At 38.3% G+C, this 22,652-nt stretch overlaps 1 protein-coding gene across 1 annotated transcript; it reads right to left on the reverse strand.

The window, feature by feature from the left end:
* Positions 1–824: 824 nt before the first annotated feature.
* On the reverse strand, positions 825–22,076 carry LOC139961341 (inter-alpha-trypsin inhibitor heavy chain H3-like). Its single transcript, XM_071960484.1, has 13 exons — positions 21,714–22,076; positions 20,768–20,815; positions 16,058–16,224; positions 15,480–15,587; positions 13,399–13,531; positions 9,777–10,028; positions 6,974–7,259; positions 6,141–6,667; positions 5,141–5,408; positions 4,158–4,247; positions 3,703–3,816; positions 3,016–3,357; positions 825–2,129 (listed from the first exon to the last, which is right to left on the reverse strand). The coding sequence occupies exons 1-13, from the start codon at positions 21,837–21,839 to the stop codon at positions 1,924–1,926; spliced, it is 2,667 nt and encodes an 888-aa protein (XP_071816585.1). The 5' UTR covers positions 21,840–22,076; the 3' UTR covers positions 825–1,923.
* Positions 22,077–22,652: the final 576 nt, after the last annotated feature.

Genomic DNA, 22,652 nt, shown 5'->3' on the forward strand with positions numbered 1-22,652 from the left:
TAGATAGGCCTGTCGAAAGGTATAAGAAGGGATATTATGGATAAAAACGCAAGAAAAGAAATTTGAAAATACTTAAACCTGTTGCATCTCGATATGGCAGGTTTCTATGAAGAAACGTTGTCTTGCGTTCATTGAATCTTTGAAGCACGCACCAGGAAGGGTGTAATCTTTGGGCATCGAGACAGGGCGACGACTTTACAGGTTTAAGCGGAACTCTTCACTGATCATTATCGCGTGGAAGTTGAATTTAATCTGAATATTGCACCTGACTGAAATTAGCCAAGCAGTAGTATGACAGCCTGACAGATATCAACAGCCAGGGAATGAATCCACTGAGCAACCGACTGCTAAAAGAAATATAGTTAAAATATGAGGGCGCTGTGGGTCTATCGAAAGAAGGACAAGTAGTGTCTAGAACACACTATGCCGTACACACAGTGATTTAATAAACACATACACACAGATAAAAAACACACAGAAGACACACACACATGCATAATCTTAAAGGATTAAAGATACATATTTACCATTTGTATTTGGTATACTGAAAAACGGCGGGCCATGGGTTGATGTGTAAGTTACGTCCCTCATCCACAGTCCCTTGTGTTGTTTAAAGCTACATATATCGTATCTATTACATTGTAAATTATATAGGAGTGACTGCATGGAGTTCACTATCATCTGAGTTTCGCTAAACTGGTTAGTTAAAGTATCCCATTCATGGAGCAGTTTGGTGGAGTAGGGGGGGGGGGGGGGTACAGAGGATAACATATTTACGCACGGGATTGTTCCCTTTACCTTCCCACCACCCACCACTAAACACCTTCCCCTCATCGGTGGTTTCACATCCCTTCTTATCTTCCCACCCGCATTTCCTGGCCCTTTCTCATTGGTTACAACACTGTCTGATTTAACAAAGGAGGGCCAATTATGTAGTTGTAATTTCCGGCTACTTTGTGTACAAATGTGGCCGATATGTAAACAGAAATAAAACAAAATGATATAGCATAAAGAAAATATGCATTACTCCTTGTTTCGCATACAATAGAACTATGCGCAATGTAATTATAGCTTTACAGTATAAACCTTATTGTTTTATAAAACGTGAAACGTTTAACTAACTATAGACATGGTACTTCTATAAACAAAATAAATTAAAATAAATATACATCATATAAAGATACTTTATAAATTATTATCCTTTGTAACAATTTTTACAAGTTCTTGGGGAAGGTCTGTAAAACATATCCAGAGATGAACAATACTAAAATTGACAGTCAAAATATTTTTTCTTTCAAAATTCCCAGCAAGAACAGAAAAGTATATTGTATAACTTTGTCAAATCACAATTGTACTTGTACACCATGCGGCATTAATCATAATTTCCAAGCTCGTAAGCTATACATTATGTATTGATTTCGTTGGTGTTCATCCAAACAGGTGGCGGATAGGTTTACAGGCTTTGAAACGGGGCCCCGTTTGGCCCATGATGCGCCGAAAGCCCCACCAAAGTGCCAGTATAGAAGGCGTCAATTTCCCTTTGGTAGTTTCCTCAGAGGCGCCAATTGCGCCGATTGTTTCCTGGCCCTAGCACCGCCGGTCCGGATCACCTAGGCGGTATTACTTTATGCCGCAATCCACCCCTGCACCTAAAAATGCGTGTCCCCCGCCCCCCCCTCTCAAAAATATGCTCTTCTTTTGTATTTGTACAGATAAGTGAAAGAGATTCAGTGACGGGACTGACTATCTCGACAAGCCTGCACCCCGACTTTCTCTTTCTATCCCCCCCTCTCTCTCTGGAGTCTTCGCGTCATTCCTGTCTAGGGTCATCGCTCAGTCATGGAGATCCAGCATTCTTCGATGGTTTCATAACACCCCCTCTTTGCTCTATTATAACCACTCACAGGCGAGAAGGAGAAGGCGTCATGAACAGAGTTTTCCGGAAGTAAATTCTTCTATATCGTCAATGAAGTCCTCTGCTCGACCGTGCCAACAGAAAGAGTCTTTTGCAAAAGGGTTAGTCCTTCTCCTAACCGGTATTTGCTTGTGTCTGTACATCAATGTGGCTTTGTCTTGGTCTGATGATATCGATTGGAAAGCTATATGAAAGGCTGTGTTCTTGAATTTACCTGAAGAAAAGAGAGGATCGAAATAAAAGAAAAGTTACCCGAAACAAAGAAGCCACAAAGAAAATGTGAATTTGTATAGCGCCATCTATTAATCCTCTTTTTAAAGCGCCACACAAAAAGAGTTCGAAAGTCTCCTCGTATCATCAGACACGCAACCCCTTACGCGGCAGATATTAAGAAAATGTTAATAGCGCCATCTATTTTGAGGCTGACTTTAACAAGAAATCCGACGCGACCAAATATGACACAGCATCGTGACCCAATTGTTAGAGATAGCTTTAGATAGAGAAATGGCTGAAGGGGGTGACATCGTTTATTAACAACAAAGTTTCTCAAATCATCCCAACATTATGTGATATAGCAATGACATAACTATTGTAATCACGTGTCTTTCACTTATTTGTGACTATAACATGATTATTGCATTTCTCTAATTATGTTTGTTTAACAAAACAATTTTTAGATCAATGAATGACTTCAATCCATTCCGATATGAGAGTATTTTGACAGCTTACCAAAAGTGACTAGAAAACGATTTTCCAATTTTTTTTTTCTATGAGGGCCAGAGAAAAAATATGGTGTGATTAAAGGGCCAGACAATCTAACTGTAAATGTTAAGTGTGATAAAACATTGGAACTAAATGCCTTAAGTGCCAATTACCCGATTTTAGGTGCAAGATTGTTGGTTATTTCCCCAGGGTCTGATTGATATCTATGGGAGGCCGGATTTGGCCTGTGGGACGCCAATTCAGAACCCTTGCACTATATTGAACCATCATGCCTCTGCACGTCAGCTGGCATAGATGTATCGCGAGGAAGCCTCGCCACGGTTCGTTTATCAAATGAAGCACATGGTAAAGCCAACAGAGTTCGAATAGTTGCTCACCTATGATACCACTTGCACCAGATGAGAAACCGTCATTATCTTCTAAGAACAAATCGAAATAGCTAGGATGTTTAATCCGTGTGTGAAGTTGAATCAGCATTCTCATTCCGTCGTCATGGGTTACCGTCACATTCTGCCTGTCGTGAATAACTAGGTTAAATTGATCAATGGTTATCCTGCAAGGTTTCTTCCAGCTTACCGACATCTTGGAATCAATGAGAATCCGGTCTGGTGAGAAAAGCAATCGACTCGATCCCAAGGTTATCCCCAAACGTCCGAAAAGACTTAAGATCTTCGTTCTAGAAGTGATGTCTTCAGCTATTTCTCCATTTACGAGTAATCCTGAGGTAAGACCAGACATGACAAAATGGTGCAAAACTTTGATATATATAATTTTATAAATAGAATGGGTTATAAAACATCGTTTTACATATTAACCTGTTAGATCTGATGTCTCTTGATATAATATTACACCATACTACACATAATATATTACTACCAAGACTTGACAATAATCGCAATAAGTATTTTGGTCATTCTGAATAGACTAGAACTTTTTTGGTTGTCAACATTTGTGCATGCCTTTACTGCACATTATGTGTACTTATTTACTATAGTTGATGCTTGTGCAATTTTACAGAGAGTTTTCTTTAGCTTCAAGATTAATTTTTACAAAATGGTTCTTACCGATTGCATCATCTACGATCAACATCAGAATATCTCCTTCCTTTCTTTGAATGTCGAAACAAATCGTCAAGTTGGACAGTGGAATGTCGATAACGAAGTGTGGGTCTCCAAATACTGAGGAAAGCAAAATCAATCAAAGAAAAACAATAAAAAAAAAGCATTTTACGAATAAATTTACACAAGTTGCAGATAATTTTAAGAAATGGCCAATACTTAAATATAATATATATATTTATGTATATATATATATATATATATATATATATATATATATATATATATATATATATATGCCCTCTCCCTTTCTCATTTTTCTTTTATATACCCTCCTTCTGCATGACCATTAGTTTTCATGCCTAACTGCAAATAAACTAGCATGTTGCTAATATTGTCTTTTCTAGGAGAACAAAGGACTCTTTGTTATAATTATAGTTCACACAACAATTATACCATACCTCTTGATACTGAGCCATTTTGAAGCGCAAACGGTTGGTAAATCGGGGTCCATTTTAGTATTCTATGCATATTTGGAGGCAGGGTAGATACTAAGGAATAAAAAGAAACGTGCTATAATGCTATATATATATGAAATGATAGACAGTTGGAAAATCCAGAACAGTGAAAAAACTTCCAGCCTCCACTGGGTTCGAACCCGGGCCTCCCGCTTTATATGCGGACACTCTAACCAACTATAGGCTATGGACGCTGATTGTATATCCAGAGGTTCGAAACCGGTAAGGAAGGTCGTAATTCCACTGTAGGCGTTTGTCACCTGTATCGAACAGTATACTAGTTCTGTTTTGGTGACATATTTTGCCTTTCTCTAGAATTCAAACATGATGCTAACCAACTCGAAATCATTTGTGATTTCTAAAGCCGTATATGTATATGTTATATATATATATGTTTTGCTGTACTTGAAACTTTCGAACGGGGGACATGTTTCCTTTGCTGTGATATCATTGCGAACCAATCTTTCAATGATGTTTTGTACCGTCGGACAAATATATGGTCCTGCCACACACTTTTTCTACAGCCTATGACAGATAATACTTCTGCACCATCACCAAGCCCGCTAGGAAGGTTCAAGAAGTGCCTGATAACTTATTGTGATAGCGGTTTGCAAGCCTCAAACATTGTATGAAAATAGTATAATGAGATTATTCGGTATGTGATGCATAACTCGTCAAAAATAGTATTGTTCACAAGTTCCTGTTTGGGGTCAGTTTATAACAGCAAGGACACTATATCCATAAATAAACATATCACAATCCAAATGATATTTCGTTGCGGTTAAGCGGAATCCATCTAACCACATTTGCAACAACCATTCTAGTATTGTTTCCTGGACTCTCCAGAATACACTGTAAATAAACATTGAAAGTCAGCATCCTGCAATCAGAAATATTTTGATGAAATAATAACTAATGTTATCTACCTCTTGCCGTTGGAAGCTGAATGTTAGATATGATGAAATCTCCTCCGTCATCACTTTTTCCAGAAAGTGGTAAGCTCAGGGTTGTCACAGGTGTTAAGAATCCGTATTTATGAGAAAGTTGCAACATTCTGGATGCAGAGATGGATTTTTCATATGCTGATCTTCTTGTCCTTAATTGATGAGACAAATCTTTGATCTTGGTGAACGCCCAAAGCCGCTCTAAAACTCCATTATCGTCAATATTCCTTTTTGTGCGTTTCATATCTAACTAAAAAAAAAAGAAATCCCCCCAAAAAATCGCGCTATTAATTCGATAGACAGTTCTCGACATTTAGTGAAAATTTGAGCTGATGTGAAATATAAATATAACTAAAGATAGTAGTGACAGATTTGTGATTAGTTTCCATTGCAATTTGTAATTTAATGATGAGTTCACATTGTAATATATATTGTCATGAATAGTTCACATTGCAATCTTTATTTATCATCATAAAGAGTTCATATTTTGCAATTTATCATATTACTTAGAGTTCACATTGCATTTATTATCACGAAGAGTTCACATTCCAATCTATATTGTCATGAACAGTTCACATTGCAATCTACTTAATCAGCATAAAGTTCACATTTCAATCTATGATTTTACGAACTGTTTGTATCACATTCTATAATGTCATGCAGAGTTCACATTGCAATCTAAATAATCATCATAAAGTTCACATTTTTCAATCTACGATTTCACGAACAGTTTGTATTATATTCTATATTACTATATGTATGAGTTCACACTGCAATCATGAATGAGAGTTCACGTTACAATATAAAATATTACCACGAAGAGTTCACATTGCGATCCAAAAGGCCTATATGTCACGAAGGGTCTACACTGAACTATCTACATACATATGAATAAAAGTTGACGATAAAATCGTTATTATTATTATTATCATGAAGTTTTCACATTGTGATTTATAATTCGTTAGAAAGAAGATATATTTACCAAATTTAGTCGGTTTTTGACAAGGAAGATCTTTTTTCCATCTTTCCCTTCTCCAGAGATGGTCACGTTTAAGAAAGGTTGCTTTAATCTATCTGATATCATTCCAGCCACTAGAAGTTCTTGCCCGTCCATGTAGGCCAAAAAGTTACTGCGAGTTATCGTAGAGTTAATCACAACTTCTTTATCACTGATTATGTTAACGTCATACAGGACTGGTTTGATATTGTCCTGAAAGAATGTGCTCATTTCATCTGAAGCCTTGTCACTGGCCTCGATTTGTGAATAGCGTCCTCGGTTGTTTCTGGCTAAATTACGTAATAACGACTCGTCGACGTCATTGCCAATACCGATACAGAAGATAGCTATTCTGTCGCTGCAGATATTGGTCACACTTGTTGTGATACGGGCTGAGTCTGTGCTCCCGACAGACGGGACGCCGTCGGTTAAAAATACGATAGAACGATATATCCGCTGGACATCTTTGAAGGACTTTGCTGCAACGATTAGCGCTTCTTTGATGTTTGAACCTAAACAAATGTAAAATTACAAAAAAGGAAACATTGAATTGTTCATTTTACAAGACAAGAATTGTAAATCATTGTCTGAATTTAAACGAGAACTTCACTTTATAACGTGGTAATAGCACTATTGGCATTATTCTTTTCTTCGCGGTGTTTGGTACACGCAATCATTAGAGGAAAGCGTTCGCCAAAAAATCAGTTATTTGAATGTCAAACGTGACTATATACTATGGCACAACTCTGGCCTCAATTACACTTGGTTGCAAAACACCTGATGGCCGGGGGTGGGGTGAGGTGGGGTGGGGGTCATACCTCCATGTGGATGAAGCATGTTTATAAACCGGGACGCAGAGGTAATCTGTTTCTTGCTGGCAAATACAAAGTCCGGTTTCCACTTATAAGCGTTGTTGGCAAAAGTAACAATGTTGAATTTGTCATCAATTGGAAGAGACCTCAAAATGGCGATGATTCCCGACTTGGTCTGCATTAGTTTGGTACCGGCCATTGACCCACTTATGTCAATGATAAAGATAGTATGTTTGGGTATTGGTAACAACCCGCCAGGCGAGAAATAGTAAGCAAAGTAGCTATTCTCGGTCTGAAATATAAAGAGAAAGTATTATGTCAACATCAAATCAGTTACGGTTATGCAACCAAATTTTTATTCAGTTACCACATTATGTGCAGTATGTGGAAAGAATTTGTTAACTATATAGTGTTTGAACTGTTTTAAAGAGCAACTATAACAGAGATTCTGTATGGCAACACCCATGCATGCTTAAATGCGCAGGATTACGATTGAAACAGCTGCGTCGAATGCTGATGATGTGTGTGTATATTAAGTACACCCTGCAATGAGTCCGTGTGTTGCGTATTACTATGGAAGTTGGAGTTCCCTTTAGACATCGCAAAGACTTGCTATTTTGTTATAGATGAATTGTCCCAATAATCTTAACTCAAACCTAAGATGGATGCAGCCCTTCCCAATTGCTGTTCCCTCTACTATGTTGCCTACCGTTAAGAGGGAGGGAGGGGGGGGGGGCGTAAATAACAATGAGACGCTCCATATTATAACATTACATGAGGGTCGCAAATTTGTTGGAATTCATAGACCAAACAAGGTAGGGTCTACTGGAAGTGATCCCATAAATATATACTTGAATTAAGGATATGGTGAACAGCTGTGCGTATATCATATATATCTATAATCGGACAGAACCAGTTGTGGTTATAGAATTACACTAAATATCCCTATTAAATCAAGGTTATGGTATAAATCGATGCAGATAACATTTATGAAACCACCGGGTGTGATCGCATGCTTGCATAATCAAGCAAGGATCCTCCAATGAAATGTAAGATTAAGACCTTGGTAATTTGTTAGTAAAATACATCGTATAGACAAATAATGCAAATGAAACGTGCAACAAGAAACCTCAGTTATCATATGTCTTGTTGAAAGTCACACAACGTCACTTCAAGCAATCGTAATTTATGTACGCTTCTTGTCGGTAATTCATGAAAAAGCGGAAACGGTTGTACAAGGTCAAGAGCTCATAGGTGCTTTACCCAGTCAGATAGACCTGGTATTTCAATTACATGAAGAAAGTCTGAAGACTACGGGATCATTTACACATCAAAAAGTATAATAAAGCTTACATGTTTGCCTGTGGATTGAAACAAAAATATAGATCAATAAAAAGTACATTGAAAAAGTAGATAACATATATGGAGTAAATAAAATGTAGGTCAAACATTTGAGAGAACTTTGGCATGTTTAGCATGTAGAGTGATCAGCTCAGGAACAACCTCCTATTTCTGTGAGCAACAGAACTTGATATCATACCTTCTGCTTAGAGATATTACATCACAGCCGTATCACACAGAAAATTTAAAGTGTTATATGTATAGTCAATGTGTCAGCTATCCAGGGACGTTCATACTAAACCAAGCTTAGAGGCCTCGTTAGTTGTCCGCATATCTTTCAGCAGATTGTGGTGTAATGTTATGAAATTTAATGTAGTAGATTGTAGGGTAGTACAGTGTAATGTAGTATAGTGTCATGTAATGTTATACAGTGCAGTGTGATGTAGTGTAGTATGAGGTAGTGTAATGTAATGTAGTATAGTGTGATGTAGTGTATAGTTTGATGTAGTAAAGTGTGATAAAGTGAAGTGTGGTGTAGTGTAGTGTGATGTAGTGTAGTATTAGGTAGTGTTATGTAATGTAGTATAGTGTGTGGTGTAGTGTATAGCTTGATGTAGTAAAGTGTGATGTAGTGAAGTGTGGTGTAGTGTAGTGTGATGTAGTGTAGTATGAGGTAGTGTTATGTAATGTAGTATAGTGTGATGTAGTGTATAGTTTGATGTAGTAAAGTGTGATAAAGTGAAGTGTGGTGTAGTGTAGTGTGATGTAGTGTAGTATTAGGTAGTGTTATGTAATGTAGTATAGTGTGTGGTGTAGTGTATAGTTTGATGTAGTAAAGTGTGATAAAGTGAAGTGTGGTGTAGTGTAGTGTGATGTAGTGTAGTATGAGGTAGTGTAATATAGTAAAGTGTGATGTAGTGTATAGTTTGATGTAGTAAAGTGTGATGTAGTGAAGTATGGTGTAGTGTAGTGTGAGGTAGTGTAGTATGAGGTAGTGTATTGCATGCAGTATAGTGTGATGTAGTGTATAGTTGATGTAGTAAAGTGTGATGTAGTGAAGTGTGGTGTAGTGCAGTGTGATGTAGTGTAGTATGAGGTAGTGTAATGTAATATAGTATAGTGTGTGGTGTAGTGTATAGTTTGATGTAGTAAAGTGTGATGTAGTAAAGTGTGGTGTTGTATAGTGTGGTGTAGTGTAGTACAGAATAGTGTGATATGGTGTAGTGTAGTACAATATAGCGTAGTGTCCTGTTGTTATGTTATGTTGTGTAGAATAGCGTGTATCGTACTGCAAAACAGTGTAATTCGTTCATACAACGAACGTCTTATATATATTTCAATGACTGTATCTCATTATCTATGAATATTATAAGGCTTAACCAGAACGAAACAGTTTCAAGCCTACCATCCAACGCAAACTACATATATAATTTGTTTATTAGTGTGATAATGAAACACATGCATTTACCTGAAGAACGTCGCTGGACCACTTTGAAACTGTGTACCGAAGTTCCATAATGCCATAATCATCATCATCATGTTCATCTTCGGAGGAATACTTTGAGCTCCATTGTTCATCAAGAACTTTGCATGCGATGCTGGCTCGCGAGGAATCGCGCTGATGGGAGATGGAAACATTTCTATCAAGGCATGATGCTTCCACAGACCTTAGACCTTGTGGTTCAGTCACATCTACTTGGACTTCCAAAAGGGATGTTTTCTAAAAGGAAAAACAAACACAATTATTGTTACAAAGTTGAAGCTGGGAAAGGCTGGGAAAGGCTGGGAAAGGCTGGGAAAGGCTGGGAAAGGCTGGGAAAGGCTGGGAAAGGCTGGGAAAGGCTGGGAAAGGCTGGGAAAGGCTGGGAAAGGCTGGGAAAGGCTGGGAAAGGCTGGGAAAGGCTGGGAAAGGCTGGGAAAGGCTGGGAAAGGCTGGGAAAGGCTGGGAAAGGCTGGGAAAGGCTGGGAAAGGCTGGGAAAGGCTGGGAAAGGCTGGGAAAGGCTGGGAAAGGCTGGGAAAGGCTGGGAAAGGCTGGGAAAGGCTGGGAAAGGCTGGGAAAGGCTGGGAAAGGCTGGGAAAGGCTGGGAAAGGCTGGGAAAGGCTGGGAAAGGCTGGGAAAGGCTGGGAAAGGCTGGGAAAGGTGGGGAAAGGCTGGGAAAGGTGGGGAAAAGCGGAAGGTTGGGGAAGGCGGGAAGAACGTGGTGGTGAGTTATACATATGCCTATGGATTTTTATTTTGAGTCATTAGAGACATCACCTGGAAAGAGGAGGTTAAAGCCACATTTAAGAAAATCACAAAAAGAGTACTGTGAAATCTTAAAATTGTGAACACACATATATAAGTATATACTCTAACGAGATAGGACTGCTTAGATATGTCACACCTCATTTGAAAATGCAATAGACAGTAGTCAGGACGTTAAAGTGTTTTGACACCATTTGTACTTTTAATAGTTTAAATTATATTTGTATTTTATGTTTTTTCGATGGAAATTTAAAGAGGTTACAATTTAGCTTAATTTAGTTACCAACACCAGTGACATTTAACCTTCTTCCACTATATGATATCAAATTATTGTCGGCAAACAACATAATTTATGGAGGAAATTATTCCTTTTTCACGGAGAGTTTAATAGAGTCAACTCCAACACTTTTCGTTGTACTTTCGCATACATTCGTTGCGATTTTACTCATAGCATCTTGAATCCATAATGCATAAATAATTTTAATGGCTTCGGAAATAGATTTCGTCTGCATCTAAAATCATTTCCGTTTGATTTATGTTGCACTGAAATTGGTTATGGAGTTTTGATGTGATTCTAAAATGTTTATTCCAACATTGCCTCCGCAATAAACAGTTTATAACTGGAACGCCATGTGAGATCGAAATTAACTGATTGAATCAAACGTCAAGTCGTATATGTCGCAAAAGATATGAAAAACAAATTTTGTTAGCTTAGAACAGGACCATTAGCAATGCCTCATTGGAACATGCGCATGCCTGACGAGAGTGTGGGGGTGGGGGGGGGGCACAGGGCGCTATGAATATCAATGATAATATGGAGGGCCCGCAAAGTATCGAATAAAGCATAACTGATTTCTCAATTGCATAATATTCGTAACAATATAAGTAAAAATGAAGAGTGAAAACAGATGGTCCTGTGACACAAATGTTCCCGGATCCTTGGTGGACCTCGGTGGCCCTCGGTGGTCCTCGGTGATCCTCGGTTGCTTTGAACTTGAGCAGGCGTTTTGGGAAGGATATATATAGTAGAAACGTTTGCCAAATGTTTGGCCAGAAATATGATTATTTTCTCTCTTTTTTTAATGTTAAAGACCTTCTGCAGCGATCTAGTTCTACCATGACCTATAGTCAATTTACCGGGCCAGACAAGTATGAGGTATACACCTGCATGGCTACTTGCAACATTTGGTTTGGAGTGCAATGACATTAGAGTATACATTCAACAATATCGCGATAACATCCAAAGACTATATAAACCGATGAACAATCAGAGATTTTAGACAAGATGAAAATACTTGGTTGGATTTTTCCAATCTTTTTCCTTATCTATATCTTAGTTTTTCCTCATTCGCACCATTATCTCAAATACATTTTTACAGTTGATCAAACACATAAATATCTCAAAAGATGATAATGTGAGATATTACCATTGAAATGATCCCCTATGAACCCTGCTAACAGGAAATGACTAAGTCATTGCCTATCATCCAGGTCTCCAACAATGAACTCAGCTGGTGTGTTCTCATAACAGACACAGCCTGAAATCGGGGTCTATATAACCGTATTTATTATAATAATTGGAAATTGTAACTTTCCTTCTGAACCCTTTCAAAGTTATTTTGAAGTGTTCCGTTGCGGTATGGTCTCAATCGACCCATGACGTGCAGAGACTAGTATTATTTAGTCACATTTATACTTCAGGGTGTGTACTTTCACATGACATGAAATAGTGTAATAACCGAACGAGTTAACGACGTGTAAATGATTAACCGTTGTTCTTATCAATGTTTTAATGAGACTGGTTGATGGAGTACTAATTGAGGTGTGAAGTAACATTTTCCTGTTTTGACAACCCTGTTCGAAAGTTGATTGTCAAGCGACTTTGCTGTTTTAGCTGACATTATCCGAAATGTTTGCTGTAATATTGCTGGCATATTCTGTAGGAATTATGGAGTAACACTTTGGGACTTAGGCCTAAGGGTAAGGGAAGGGGTGGGGTGGGTGATACAATTAAAAGTGATTTCAATTGAAAAGAATCTTCCAAAGGTACAGCCACCATTTCCAAAATACTGTGATACACTCCCGACCATTAATACACACTATTATTAGTCCAGGTCTTATTTATGGACTATTTTTTTGTTTTGAAAAATGTCGGGCCCTTTAAAGATGCTGAGGTTCATCAACCAAAGTGACTGGACTACTTAGTCTAACACAGGGACCATTAGATCAGTTCATACAGATTGCGCAACACAAAGTCAGCAGGAAAACATAAAAACACGAAATATAATTAAAGCCCTCTTTTCAGATTAAAGGAAGCTAAGCGACCCTTCTTAATCTTTCCCCTGAAAGTTCGTCTGCTACGTAATACAATACTCTTATTATTGTTTATTTCCTGCAACGTGGGAGCCATTTTGGTTAAACATTTTCTTGTAATAATACTCCCTTTGTGAGAAATGCCCCTTTAAAATTTCTGCCCCCCTCTTTTTTTTGGCTACGTCCCGGCCTTTTGACTGCCTCCTTAAGCTTACTTGTTTTGTCACACTGCTGTATTTTTTTGACGGATACAGACTCATTATAAATATTCATTATTATTTTTTATTAGCAATGGAATTTTTCTAAAATTCTGCCTAAAGTTTCTTTTCAAAACAGACGTTTCTTTTTTCTTACTTTCCAGTAAGGTGACTACCCTACAGATACGTGAGCTGTTGCTCTATCATTTATGAATCCGTTTCAGACGTTATCTGTGGTATTTCTGTCCAGGCGCTAAGAAATGAGTTAAGTTCATCCTTTCAATATTATTTGTACGGTAGGATATCTGCATGTCTGGATAAGTAACTGACTTACCAAGTGGGGTGATAGGTCAACACTATACTTGTAAGATCCCTTGAAACGTTCGATTACTTCCATATGAGTCAAACTGAAGGCGACTTGTGACCCGGCTGAGATTGAGGTTTCAATCAGGAACATATCTTCGCACCTGCATGCATATATATCGAACACAACATATGGTGAGTACATTTACACAAGGATGTAATGGCTTCCTTACGGAAGAACACAAAGAAAAGGTTGCTCTCTCTGGCGCCGCCAATTTATGAATTAATCTTACCTCAAATGTAATAACAGAAGACGATAATAGGAAAGAAAGATAAGCGAAGAATGAAGGTTGGACTTGTTTACATGTAAACCTATGCGTTGACTATATCATCTACTATGAGTTGATAATTGAAGAAACCAACATTTATTGCAAGTAATGACGAACCATAAATAATGAAATCATTTACGATGTTTTGAGTTTGCTAAGCGATTTTTCTTTTACATAAAAACATATTAAATAATGAAATATTTGAGGACTACGTTGACTCTCGGTTCTAAAGCGTTAGAATCCAATCTTTAAACAGTGTCGAGGATGATGCCTCTGACGAGCTTTATGTACGTGTGGTCCTATAGCTTACAGAGTCTTCACGATAGGGTAACAAATTACTCGTCTTGAACTAAACTAACATGACGTCACTCCTCGATACGATTGAAATCCACTCCTTTAAAGCAGGCATGATCATAGACACTATAGGCATATATGGCATCAGGCGCGGCGGAACGGAAGAATTATTGGGGGGGGGGGGCTAATGTGTGGAGACCATCTAAGCGGAGCGCCAACATCGGTTGGCGCGGAGCGTACAAGAAAATTTTGGGTTTTTCAAACCCCCAGATTGCCGGAAACGGCACTTCCCGAGTGTTTTATGCTGCGAATACCTAGCCCTAAAATATGGGTCTCAAGCCTGCAATTTCTCAGATTGCACGTAAAAGTCTGTAAAAACATTGTAATTTGTATATTCGATAATGTTTTAAGAGAGTAGCTATTACTCGTAGTGTACTCGCAAAGACGTTTTTGAGTGTAGTAAGGGCAGTGGCGGAGCTAGGGGTATTGGTCGGGGGGGGGGCAAGAATGGTCTGTAGGGGCGCTTTCGACACTATCTAAGAGGAGCGCCACCACAGGTTGGCGCGGAGCGTACAGAAATTTTTTGAGTAAAGATACTCCCTAGATTGCAGGAAATGACCCTTTCCGGGCCTTGCTAATTTGCAGATAAACAGTGAATAAATAGGTGTCGTCTCCATTTTGTCGGAAAATTACACCAACAGAATATGACAAATGTCAATAGGTATTTGAGAGCGCAATAAAATAGTCAATAATCGCGAATAAGTAAAAAGTAGTGCTGAAAAGGGCGCCAGCAGTCCATTTGAGTCCGTCGGGGGGGGGGGGCATCCGCCCCCTGACTGTATATATGGACGCTCCGTCACTAAGTAAGGGGATGTTGGAGAACTGGCTGAAATGAGGCAAGTCATTGGCCTAAGACGAAGTTGTGTTACGCTTACCGGTACTCACATTCACTGCTTCCACTTTTCACGGGGCGTGAAGACGCGGTTGGGGTGACAATAAGGTCTAAAGCCAGGGGACGGGCCGAGGGTCCCCCGGCAATTACTAAAATTATTACACCTATATAGTATACGTGTGCATCGGACAGATCGACAAGTGTGCATTGAAAAATGGGCAGATGCACGTTTCGGAGCCTTGGTAAATATTGGGGGGGCTTATCATGCATTTGCCCCCTCAACTTTTTCATTGGGGGGGGGGGGGGGGCTGAGCCCCCCCCAAGCCCCCCCCCCCGGTTCCGCCGCCACTGTATGGCATGACATTTTATATAAGGTCCCGAAGAGGGTTAAAGATTTTAGGGAGAAGGTGTGTCCCTGGGGTCGTTGTGGCCGGACCCCATAGAATTATAGCCCACATCATACCCCACTCCCCTAAACCCAACCAAACAAGCCACCATATACCCACCCCTACACACAGAGATTATAATGAAACACTTAAACTGTAATGAAATTTGGCCATTCAATAATATTTTAGGGATTAGATTAAGACGTCTTACTTTTTAAATCTGTCTCGCCGATCCGAGGGGTTGTCATGACATCGTGTCACGTGATCCTCTGCTGTGAGATCTGTGATCTCACTATGGAATGTAACACCGTCAACAGACCTTTGAAAGAATCAATTTATCATTAATCTATTTAGTTACTTTCTAATAAACTGGTAATAATTTTGTGGATGCGACAAGGGGATAACAGGTTATCGGAATCTACATGGAAACGGTCTTTTTCTACTTTGCTTTACACGTGAAATTGAACAGCCTTCCCTACCCCCATCCCTCCCCCGGAAAAATACTTTTAGCTAACAAACATAGCAAACATTGTCAAGTTAAGAAGCGAAGAAATAAAATCATTTTATCCAAGAAAATGATGCTATTTACTTTGCAATATGTAAAATAAACCATGCAACAATTGAAGTTGTTCAAACTTTTGGAGGAGAAAGCAAATGGTATATATAGGGCTAAAACCATATACACATGCAAACATACATGAAACCTTCCTATTACAATAATTGTCTTCGTCTGTTTTGAAAATGTGATTCTGATGCTAGATTGCTTCCGTACTATACATTTATACTTACATATCGAAGCTGGTAACGAGGGAGTCCATATTGAGTAATACACCAAAGGTGATATCCTGTGGCTTATCCAGGTTCTTGTTGTGGAAAGTCGCGACTGTTGAGGTGGTAGCGAGCCTGGATGATATGGTTGTACTAATCAAAACACTGTTATATTTGACTTCATGTACCTGTTTTGCGATAAGGAAATCAGAAAGAATCGAAAAGGATGAATTCGCTCTACAAATCACGTACCAGCCATTGGCGGAACACTGACTGTGAGTGAGTGACTGGTGGTTGAGGGGGGGGGGGGTTAAACTTCCTCCACTGATTTAGGTAGAGGCATCAATCTTTATGGAATGGCCAGAGACAAATAAAGTATTTTATAAAGGAGGGGTAGCCCGGGGCCCTTTAAAACGACTAACTTGAGGCTGGGGTTCTGGAGATCCTCCCACGCAATTAACAACCTTAGGCTTAAAGGTTGAGACGTCAGTTTGCGCATTCTGGGGTATATAGACAATAAATTAGGCCTCTGATCAGCTCTTAACGCAATGTTGTAAAAATAAATACTCTTTCATTTGTGTATGAGGTTGAAAAGGTGAGTTTTATGTCCGTAACAGTGGTCTAATTCTCCCCCCTGATGCATGTTAAAAATTACCCCGATAGGACCATTAATGGTCCCATGGACCCCCTACCCGAATTAGGATGGAATGTGGGGCGTCATGGCCCCTTGCGTCCTACCCTCCCCATCTGTACCATTTTAGCTGCATTGAACAGAACATCCGTATTAAATGATACAGACTTGTTCAACTTAATAAGGCTTGCCAAAATCATATGTGATTATTTTTAATTATTACATTTCAGTTGTGAGAATCTCCTGTACTCAAAGGTATCCACCGAGTGACAATTTTCGACAGAACGAATACACATTTGTTCCTAATTATTAATTATCTACTTTATTCATTATGTAATTCTGAAATAGGACAATGGTGCAATATATCTATCTTTGTATATATCTATCTTTGTATATATATATATATATATGAAAACGTAATGTATGTATATATATATATATATATATATATATATATATATATATATATATATATATGAAAACGTTATGTATAGTGTTGCGCCGATATTACCAATATCGGTTTTGGCCGATATCCGATATTATCATCCCAATATCGGTCCGATACCGATACCGATATTTTTTAACAGACAAAATAAAGGCAAAATCGTACTTTTAGTCATGCATACATTCACAAATAAATCTTCAAGTAAACAACAAAATATGGTGTTTTGTTTTCCTTTTGTCCTAAGTTGAAAAGAATGACTTTTTTCCTGATTTTGAAAAAGAGAATTATAATTGAAATCCAACCAGAATCTTTTTCACTGCAGCGCTGCACGCGATAATAAAATGGACGCAGTAAATGTGAGCCTTAACATCGTAAAGACTTACAAGTAGCTATAGTGTTAACGTATGCTTGCAAAATTGCATCTTAATTAGGTTACGAACTGTCGATCACAATGTAAAAATGATAATTTATTGAGTTTATACTCAATGTACAACTTATTCACTTGACCGTATAGAGAAGAAAAAAACTGAAAATCAGTAGAGAAATGACCAATTGTGTACGGAAAGTAAGGTGGTACACCTTTCAAATATTACGAAAGATCGAACAAAACACTTTCGAAAAATTCACGCAAAACTGGCATATCGTACTAAATGCAACTAATGTCATGTAAACAAGGCTCTAGTGCATCCATTTATGAATATACCGTAAGACCACATCTGTTTTTAAGCGGGGGAAAAAAGAAAGTATTTTCTAGAATTTCCAAAAATACGGAAAAAATAATATCCTACCATAGTTAATTGTATAGCAAATAGCCTAACCACCTCGGCGGTTACGGATCTCACGTAACTGAAAAGTTCCCTGGCAACTTGCCAAAAAATGTTAACAAACAGGTGTTACACAGGGGATGAGCTTACAGTGTGTTTGGGAAGGTACCTGGGAAAATTCGCAGCACATGAACGGCGGTAGTTGGGTATAGGGTTAAACACCGCAGTTGCAAAAATGTACGCATTGTACACGCTATTCATTGTTAGGCAGTCTAGAGACAGGGCTTTGCTGAACGTTGTTTGTTTCATAATATCGGAAGTTTTGTAAGTTGCACTTTTTAAAGATTGAAAGACAGATTAAATCTCTTTTCATTTTATAACATAATATAGCTACTCTAACTTGTCATTTTAAAATTTTCATCTGTTTCGTGACAATTTAAATAAGAAAATTATTTTGCATACTCAACTGCGATTTTTTTTTTATCGCCAGACACGCAAAAAAAGCCAATTTTTCGGGGCTTTATCCCCCAGGATCCCCACAAGGGGTTCTACCCCATGACCCCACCAAGGCCCTAAGGCTGGCCCCTGGACACTACGCTTTTATGCTCGCGTGCTCGGCGTGTTCGCTGGGCGAACACCGGCGGGAAATCGGCAGTGTGTTCGCGGAAAATTAAAAGTGCAGTTATGCATCATGTTCAAGGTTTTCACGGAGGCCTTTGAGAAAATGAATGGTTAGTACAGTACAGTGTATACATGCTGCACTAATGCTATGTGTAGGCCAAGGTTCACGAAGGTCATTGGTTATATTCGCGCGCCGTAGACGTGTTTTAGAGGTTACGGAGGGTCAGGTTTCCATGGATATTAATCGAAAATGAATAAGAGTTTAACTGACGCTAAAGAAATGGATCGTCTTGGGCAGATTAACAAATCATTGCAAGTATAAATAAGTAGCTCTGCTGTGAAAAAAAAAGTTCAATATCGGCTTGCTGTTATCGGCAATTAGGCAAAATTTTACCGATACCGATATGCTGCCGATATTGCAAATATCGGCCGATACCGATATTGAAAACGATTATCGGCGCAACACTAGTTATGTATGTATATATAAATATATATATATATATATAATGTTTCAAAGCAAAGTAACACAAACAATAACTACACTGACCCAGTAGTTGCCTTCTTGGTGTGTTGTACAGGCTTGCAGAAATTTCATATTGAGAGGTTATTTGCTTAGCTATAAGGAAATCATTAAAGTTCATGTCATATCCATACATGGTAACGTGCTTGGTGCACTGAATGTTTGCTTGCATTACTCAGTTGTGAGCAGTCCTATACTAACCTTTCTATACTTTTATGTGGAGAAACAAAAGGGTTATCATTATGTCTCCGCGTGCAAAAGTTTGAATGAAGTTAAAGGTATTGGCGAGTAGGGTCGGGGGGGGGGGGGGAGTTGGAATAGAAGACAGAGGAAATTCAATACGGAGCAGACAAGATAGTATGAATTATGAATATAATATAAAAGTTATTAAGTTAAAGTATTCCAATGCATGCTAGAAATGTTATGTGTTCATGTGTATTAACCTTTGGACTTCCCAACTGTCTATTTAACTTGTCTATTTCTGGGTGACGAAAATCCTACTAAATGGTATCGAAATATCAGGCGTTCTAATATCATACATTAACCTTCACATGCGTTATATTAATTAATAAAACAGTATTTGACTTTATCCAATTGTTTTTATATCTCTCTCGTTCTATATGAAATTCGTATTTACAATACCGCTGCAATCTACTTTAGTGAAGTCATTCGGTGTATCAGCCCTAATTGAACGTGTTAAGTTAAAACACTTTCATGCCAAATTTACTAAGGCATATACACCTTCCACTCTTCCTAAATAGCCCCGGTCGGAAATTCTTTATCGTTGTTAAGCGATTAGGCTAAATAGAGTTAATGACATCTCGAGGATCAATTCATAATCGTTAATTGATAGACAATGGCCGCTAATCTGATGAGGATTGGTTCTCCAGTGCTCATTTCACGATTCCAGCTGTTCATATTTGTGAGAGTGACGTCATACACCACGTGACGAGTGGGAGGATTTCTTTTAGAATATAAATTTACTGGATCGGCATGACGTAAACATCGCAACTTGATGAAAGTATCCGATTTCAGGGGCTTTTAATAGCTTTTTATAAGATTTCAAAATATACACAAATCGCTATCAATGCAAGGGGTATAGGTGTATTGTTGTTTATACCCTCTGACGAAAAAGCTCACTGCTTCCGGCGCAGCCGATAGTTAATATACATTTAGGCCTATGCCGGTATAACTAAATGAAGTATTGGACATTATTTGAATAAAAAACTTTATTTATATCATGGTTACACTATTTACTCAACGGTTCTGGGCAAAACTGGAAATTTATTGGGGTGCGTCGGGGCCTTGACTTAAACCAGATGTCCGTTAAAATGGATTTTACGTTATCTGCAATGATTTGTTTTTCAATCAACTAACTGTAGCAGCAGTGCCCTGGATGTTAGAAAGTCTTTTTCTCGAGGTCGAAAGATACAAAACAGGTGATAATTAAGTTACCTTATGACTGGATGGCAATACCATCGTCCGTACAAAAGTTTACCTACATTTTAAAATATGAATAATTATAGGTACCTCTGCTCTATATATTGATATAAGTTTATTGGCTACGTTTATATTGGTGCTATGTTGTTAAAATATTACGGATACTTTAGGGATCCACACTCTGTAACAATACCTATGCAAATAAAAGCAACCCAAAATAATTTACATATTTGAGTGCATGATTTTGCTCATGTTTACGCGTAAAACAGCACCACTTCCTCGCCGTTTGAAAGTTGTTATTTTGACTTACCTCTGGTGTTTCAGTTGACTCCATGATTGATTCATAGAACCCAGAACCCTGAAAGAAAAATAAGATACAGTCTCGTATAACAATTGAACCAAAATAAGTTAAAGAAAACAAAATGATATCTGAGTTAAAACAATTAACATAGGGTTGTCTATTAACAGGACATGATGTAATCAAACACATCACTCTTGTTGGGGGTGAAGCTAGGGAGGGGTATAGGGGAGGGGTAGGGGAGGGGTATAGGGGAGGGGAAAGACTTCAAGAGCAACATCGGGCCCAGGGTTAAATTATATCGTAGGCCCTACCTTTTGCACTCTTCATATATCCTATGGTTTTCCCAACCCCTCCAAATTTTCCGGGCCCCCAAATTGACTTCAGGTCCTAGAAATGTACCCCCACCCCCCTCACTCTTTCTCTGTCGTCATGGCACGAGGGAGATGGTGTGGTGGAGTTGGTGTCATTTAATCTGATCATAAAAAGAAATTTTGTTGGATGAAAAAGATAAATGACGCAACACCAGCATTGTGCATGTTTATCATCAGGTTGTTTAGATCATAAAACGTTTTTTTTTGTTCAACCGGAAACAACAACACAGAGTACTTCAATTCATAGAATTGATAATTAAATAATGTAGTCCTTATCTGAAAACAAGTATCGAAGAGATATCCATTAGAAGAACATTAATTAAGAGGAAATGTATAGCTTATATGCTGATATGTCTTAAGATCTTGATTTCATAATAGGTGGATGGATATTAAATTGAGCTCAGACAATGAGAAAACCATTATAATGTACTAATGGTTATTTTGCAGGTTTATTTTTAGGCTTCATTCCAGTGTAACGTATATGAAGAATTAACTACTTAATACTTATCAACTGGTGCGGAACTATATAAGCGGTAGAAATGATAATAATAACATAACTAATTTAATATCTTTTAATCTCATACCTCAAAGGGATCCTCCTCCCAAACGAGGGATGAATACGACGACGACGAAAGTCCATCTTCTGCAAGGACACACCAAACGGCGGCACCAACGTGTAGGATCATACGGTATACGAATGAGAGATCCATTTGATCACTTGATACTAACAAACGAAGATCGCACGAATAAGTCCATATTTATATACTGCAGCTGCCCGGTCTGTCAGAACCAAGTATGGAAGCCGATAAGTTCCATACCTTTGATAACATTTGGAAAGGTTTGTGTGTAAAAGGGGTTACAAGATTGAAGGAAATGTAGCTTAAGAAACCAAAGTGACTTAAACGTTCTGGAAAGAAGAGAGGTCAATTCTACGTCCCAAATTAATCCCCTCCCATCGTGGCTCCCCCTTCCCCTCCCACAAAGAAAAGTTCTGATTGCGTCACTGAATTGAAAAGAAACAAGAAGAATCGTGGTTTGAAATGTTGTCGCTAACTATAATAGAAATAGGATGGACCGGGATACCTAAATACATACTACAATTGATTTTTATGGGTTTCTCTGGATTCCATCAGCTCAAATGCATCAGTGAAGGTAAATGTCTTCTTATATTTTCATCCGAAAGAAGAAAAAAAGGAAGAATAATTAAATCATTGTAAGTTTTAAAAAGTATCACAATCAAGTGTTGTGACTGAAAAAGCAAGATATTATACCAATGCATATGATGTTCAGTTACCAGTATGTGTTTTATTTGTCATTTGACTGGACTATTTAACGTATATTCTATCAGTTTTATGAAGTTTTTCCCAGGATTTCATCAGGAAGTAATAAAAAGGCCTTTTCACAGCCAGACTACTTTCATAGGGCAGCCGGTGGAACGCGTACAATTTCCGAAGTCCGGTCATTTCTTGTTTTGTGTTACACTATAAATTGTCACGCTTGGTTGCAATTTTTGTATTGCTTTT

This window comes from Apostichopus japonicus, chromosome 20, assembly GCF_037975245.1.
Source record: "Apostichopus japonicus isolate 1M-3 chromosome 20, ASM3797524v1, whole genome shotgun sequence".
NCBI lineage: Eukaryota > Metazoa > Echinodermata > Holothuroidea > Aspidochirotida > Stichopodidae > Apostichopus > Apostichopus japonicus.

Coding starts and splice junctions, on each gene's coding strand:
- LOC139961341 (XM_071960484.1), bottom strand. CDS start 21,839: ATGGATCTCTCATTCGTATACCGTATGATCCTACACGTTGGTGCCGCC. Junction 13,532..15,479: donor CGGCGAGACAGATTTAAAAA/GTAAGACGTCTT, acceptor ATATGCATGCAG/GTGCGAAGATATGTTCCTGA. Junction 3,817..4,157: donor AAATGGCTCAGTATCAAGAG/GTATGGTATAAT, acceptor TGCTTTCCTCAG/TATTTGGAGACCCACACTTC.